At 37.6% G+C, this 6,000-nt stretch overlaps 1 protein-coding gene across 2 annotated transcripts; it reads right to left on the bottom strand.

Annotated features, from left to right (window-relative positions):
• LOC130968912 (KH domain-containing protein At4g18375-like) lies at positions 1 to 4,048 on the bottom strand. Of its 2 annotated transcripts, none has more exons than XR_009081753.1 (8): positions 3,832 to 4,048; positions 3,036 to 3,646; positions 2,319 to 2,831; positions 1,899 to 2,138; positions 1,542 to 1,811; positions 1,198 to 1,257; positions 774 to 870; positions 1 to 656 (listed from the first exon to the last, which is right to left on the bottom strand). XR_009081753.1 is itself a non-coding variant. In XM_057894415.1 (8 exons), the coding sequence occupies exons 2-8, from the start codon at positions 3,636 to 3,638 to the stop codon at positions 525 to 527; spliced, it is 1,911 nt and encodes a 636-aa protein (XP_057750398.1). In that variant the 5' UTR covers positions 3,639 to 3,646; positions 3,832 to 4,048; the 3' UTR covers positions 1 to 524. The 2 variants fall into 2 exon arrangements, 1 of the variants encoding a protein (XP_057750398.1); XM_057894415.1 differs by having other exon boundaries at positions 1,202 to 1,257.
• Between the last annotated feature and the right edge of the window lie 1,952 nt (positions 4,049 to 6,000).

The following is a 6,000-nucleotide window of genomic DNA, read 5'->3' as shown; positions in this document are numbered from 1 at the left end:
TGATGCAGAATTTTCTGAAATCCTTCAAATTCATGAGGCAACTTGAGAACTTTCAACCAACTAGCATAAGCAACGATAACAAATGAGTGTGATAGAGACTCAGTCTCATTTGCATCATTGGGGAAGATACTTTCTATTAGCGGGGGAGAGACAGGGTGAACCACATAAACATCACCACCTCTTTACGGTTCCTCCGAAATTAATTTGAGGAAATAGCGATGACTCCATGCTAGCAAAAGACAGTACCAAACGGACATGGAGATCCTAGATTTCTAAGAGAAAACATAGTAATGAGAGTAGCTTAAGAAAAAAGGAGGAGCTATCGTTCCTACATATAAAAACCATCAATGGATCCTCCGGCACAATCTTGCAAGCTGCTGTTATGGAAGAACTTGAATCCAGATGAAGAACCAGAGAATATTCTCTCTACAGGACCAACCTAATGAAACTATGGACAGGACAAAGACATGCTTCAATAATTAAACTTTTCACCTTCGAAAACCCCGAGAAAGAAACTCAATAATTCAGGTGGCCATTATGAAAGCCTGGATCAAGTTTTCAGCTGCGCACTTCTGTTCAGGTGTGCCAGATATCACAGCAATACGATCACCCCAGGCAGACTTGGAGTCACAGATTTCTATCATTGCTCCTGAAATCTGGGGCCAAACAAGACATTAAACAAAGCAAATTTCACAGTTAGCTTCGAAAGCCAACAATAAAACACAATATTCTCAGATAAATATACTTTCTATATAAAGTGTGAATGAACAAACCTTCCTGATATTGGCTATATTTGCCCCTCCTTTACCCAAAACCTTACTAACAGCACTAGCAGGAATCAACATATCCAAAGTTGATGGAGGAGGCAGACTGTACAGAATAAAAATACAGAAGCATAAGTCCAATAACAAGAAACATCAACAAATTTAATATAATGTTACAAAAAAGGCGGAAAAGAGAATAAGTATAAGTGGAAGTGCAATAGAGTTGCTTTCACTTTGGCTTGAAAATGCTTAAGCCCATTGGCCAAAATAATCATTTTTCAGATAAAGGTTTCCAAACATAAATCACATCACTCTAAACCTGCATATAAGTGTATAACCAAAATCAAGTACCCCAGAATCAACTTAGCAAACTCTAATCCAGACACACTAAATCATAAGTAAAGAATTCATATAATTTTATAACAATATATACCAACCCTCCATACAGCTTGCTGGCGTACGGGGGCATCGATCCATAGGCATTCTCTGCCATCTATTACATAGAATCAAACAAGACAAGATCAGTGAAAAATAATTGGAAACTGAAAAAAAAGTGAGATACGTGATATGTAAGCAAAAGAAGGCAGAAAACGAAGACAAATGCAGTATATTAACACTTTGAAGGTTTGGAGTTTGGACTACAAAGATGCTCCATGCAAAACCAGGGGAGAGGGGTTTGCTGAGTTATATAAAAGGAACATCTCTAAGGAATTATCCTCATAATACTCCTGTCCCCTCCATGCAACATGAGCATTGGCAAGAAAAAATGAGACATACCGACAAAGATCCATATCCATACAGGCTGCTTGAAGAAAACATTCCAAGGCCAGTTTCACTTTCAGTCCTCTGATCATAAGCCAATGGTGTGGCAACAGGAGGGACTGGAGGTAGGACAGATGGCACTGAAAGTCCAGCACCACCAGAGTACATGGATTCAGCACCAACAGAGGGATTGTGGCCATTGTCTCTTTCTCTCAACACATCTTCTCTCAGTCTTAAGATAATCTGGATTAGCGCATCTCTCACACAATCAACTATGCCTCCCACCTAAATTCAAAACAACATCGAATAATATGAAATGAATATGCAAATTTAAGCATCAAGGAAAGTAATAATGAAGCAAAGAAGCCAAACCTCAACAAGTTCATCGTTCACATCTGCACATTTTGGTTTATCACCTTTAGAAATTCGAATATCTGCTTTAGTTCTCTTCCGAATTTCATTAATAATCGAACCACTTTTCCCAATGATACAACCTATTACTTTGGATGGAACTAGAAGCCGAATCGAAACCGTGCTATCATCTTCATCGTTTATCTTCCCTTGCATCAATAGAACAGCTTCAACTGCCATAGACTTCAGATCACTTGGTGACTACAAGATACACATCCAAGTGATTAGTTTCCATTTTAACATAAAATAGAAGTATGCAATCAATTATTAATAGAGAATATATATGGTAGACCAAGGACTCCACCAAGTTTAACAACAAACTTTCTTGCATGAACAATTCAACTTTATACGGAAGGTGGAGAATAAGACACAGCATGGTACCTCAATCGTTGTTATAATGATTAAACACTCATCGTGCTTTGCCTTCGAATCATCAACTTCAATTCGAGCACCAATCGCTTGCCTCATACTTTTAATTGTACTCCCTCCTTTTCCAATGACTCGCCCAATCTTGTCCGAGGGACACAACATTCTAATGACTAATTCCTCAGAACGAGAAGCACCTACACCAGAAGCTGCTGGAAGAGCCCCAGGAGCGGCTGGAAGGGCAGATGAGTATATAGGCCATGTATTTCCTGCATCAGCATAACCATGTACATCTCGCATGTTTGTAGCACCTAAAATTTGAGGAAGGGATCTAGGTGGGATAATAGGGTCTGAAACTGGATATAGTCCACCAGGTGGATAAATTGGAAGTTCAGAAGGAATAATAATGCTAGGTGGGGCTTCTGGCACAGATGTGTCAAGAGAGATGTCTTCCTTGGGACCGAACTTGTACATAATAGAAGAAACAGCAAATAGGGCCCTTTCCACTGCTGCTGCCTCACCAGTGATCTACACAGAATAGAAGCAAGCATATAGTAAGATGAAAGTTACAAAAATAATTTGTACAACATTCAATTCCACTAATGGTTAAATGACAACTACCTTGAGTTATTATTTCCAGTTTTCCACTATCTTAGAATTAAGAGAAGAAATAATTCCATAAAGTAAATTGTGTTTCAATGGCAAGAGTTTCATGATATTGAATATACTAACCAAAACAAAATTATCAAAATCCATAGCACAGGAGTGTGTCGGGTCAGCCGCATCCTTAGCAACAACTTTGATATTGGCTGTCGTCTTACTCCTCAGCTTCTTAATGGTAGCCCCAGCCTTCCCAATGATATTTGCAGCCTGACTTGATGGCACAAGGAGTTGACACTCCTCCTTAGCCTTTCGCTTTTTCCTCCATTCTCCAATTACAGCAGTGGAATTCGTAATGGCAGCATGAATCTTGAGAAGTGCGTCTTGTGCAGCACACAGAAGCTCCTTACCATTGAACTCATCATCAATCTCAACATCTTCCTTGCCCTTGACATAGCAGTAGATTGTTATAACACGATCCTTGGCACCGGGAAAGGGATCCACAATCTTTATTTTTGCCCTGGTTTCTTGCCTTATTGAATTAATCACTTTTCCATTCTTACCAATAACACTGCCAATAACATCATCTGGGCAGAGTATCCTATAAACAACCAATTCACCGTCTCCCTTTTCAGCATCATCGTTCATTCGTCTCTTCTGATTCCTTCTGTCCCCGTCATGGTCTCTCTGTGAATGATACCGTTTTCCAGTCTCACCCATTCGCGGAAATAACATAACAACTCCTGAAAGCAAAGCAATCCTCATATTGTTTGAAAAAGAATGGAAATCTTTGAACAATTTTAGTCAAGTATAATCAAGCTATTGAAATAGAAGAGAGCTACATTAAGTCCACTGTCTAAGAGAGTTATGAAGATAGGTTGTAGCGGCGAAAACTGGAAACTGCGAAACCAGTGATTTTGGAATATACCTGATTATGACGGCGAGAGAACAAAGAACCAATTTCGTAAAACCCTAACGAGAGAGAGAGAGAGAGAGAGAGAGAAGAGAGGGAAGGGGAAGGGGAAGGGTTGGGAGACCGCAGTGGAGGATTCTGATTTCTGAGAGCCGTAGGCGGGGTTTCCCTTCTCCACATCCACACTTGATAAATTCGACTTGGATCAACCATGCCCGACCCGTTGCCATCGCAATTCGGGTTTGTTAATACAAAATTTCCAATGCTATTTTTAAAATACTTGTTTCGGTAAATAAATATGAGTAATGTTAAAAAATGAGTAGAATTTATTATTTTTATTCAATAAATAATTAATATTGTTTAAAAGTATATTATTAAGCTACTAAAATAAAAGTATTAAAAAAATTACATATATTTAGTACAAGTTTCATAACTAAAAGTTTGAGAAAAATATGTTTTTAAAAAGTTTTGTTAAAATTTTATCTCAAAAAAATGATCTCGTGTAACAAAGCATTAAAAAAAGTCAAATATTGTTCGAATCTAGACTTAAACTAATATGTTGATAGTATGGAGATGATCGATGATAAGCTCCTAAATGCTAGTAAAGAGCTAAAGATTACCTATAAAGCTTTTTTGCTATTAACCCCAAGAGTTTCTATGAAAGGATGTTTTGTCTTCAGATGCGATAGATGAAAATAGTTCAAATTTGGAGGATCGGTACTATAAAAAAGAAGGTGGCCCTTCTAAAAAGGATAACCTTTTGACCTGTGCCCGGTTATTCCAGTTCTCAAGGAGTTCAACAAATGATGTAAACCATGAAAAATGGTGTTCATTATCAAGATTCTTCGCAAAAGAGTGTATCAGGTTTCATGGTGTAGCGTCTCAATAAAGATTAGATTAAAAAAGGTAAAATAAATGTTATTGATATGGATCGTGATCATTTTTTGGTTCATCTTTCAGATGAGGAGGATTATTCTAATATTCTGCTTGAAAGACCTTAGATGATTGCCAGATATTATCTTATTGTTTAAAGGTGGAAGCCTCTCTTTCTTACATCTAAGAGTGTTATCAAAAAAATAGCAGCGTGGATTCGAATCCCAAATTTTTCTATTGAGATGTATAACCACCATTTTCTCTGGCATGTTGGATATACTATTGGAAATATGTTTAAAATCGACAAAGCAACGTCCGTTCAATTGAGAGAAAAATTTGCCAGAATATGTGTCAAAATCGATTTATCTAAAAAGCTTGTTCCAAGAATCTCGATTTTAGAGAATACTTTGAACATCAAGTATGAACTATGAAGGGCCCCATCATCTCATCTATTTTTTCTTGTGGGAAATACGGCCATAGGGCAGATCAATACAGCAAAGGCGGTGAAATAAAGGATATGTAGCTAGTAACGGGTTCGTCCGGCGAATATCTTGCAAAAATGGTAAGTCAGGATTTCAACAATAATCAAGACATTAATGTTAGCCAAGATAATAATAGGAAGACTAATCAGGATCCTCCTAATTTTAGCCCAAGGATGATGATAAAGAGGCAAATTCGAAGGAAACAAGAAAGAATCGTTCCATATGCTAAGAAATCTAATCCTTCTAAAGATAACCACATTATTACGGAAGATGTGATGAATGATACACGACATAATATGAAATGTAGATCTAGGTTTAATATTATGAATGTTGAAGAGGAAGCTTGCCATAATGAGCCTGATAAGAAAGAGAATTCTATCATCCCCATGCAAGATGGGCCAGAGCCTGAGGAAGCCCAAGAGAGGTTGAGCACACCAAATATAGTCAAAGTGAAGGTGTTAAGATCAAGAGCAAACAAAAAAAAAATTTGCTATCAAAATTGGGCCTATCATGCCCAAAAAAGGCTTCAAGACTAAAGCTAAGGCCCAGAAAAAAATACCTTATCATGACTAAAGTTGGCCCTAAACCGATTCAAAAAACAGTCCCTTCTTCAAGGAACCCTAAAATGGAAGCAAAGGAAAGAGAGATACTTGATCTTATGAGGGATTTGGAAAAGCATCAAAGAAAAACTTTCGAGATGACAAAAGGAGTTAATGCTATATTTGAAGAACATGTGGTGGGGAACGAATTAAAGTCGGATCAACTATTTAAAATCCTTCAATTGGCGAGGGCAAAAAGGAATAAAGTGGGGTGATTTTGGCAAAAACCA

Source organism: Arachis stenosperma, chromosome 3 (assembly GCF_014773155.1).
Source record: "Arachis stenosperma cultivar V10309 chromosome 3, arast.V10309.gnm1.PFL2, whole genome shotgun sequence".
Taxonomy (NCBI): Eukaryota; Viridiplantae; Streptophyta; class Magnoliopsida; order Fabales; family Fabaceae; genus Arachis; species Arachis stenosperma.
Note: the sequence above shows the minus strand (reverse complement) of the source record. Positions and strands in the feature narration are given on the sequence as shown.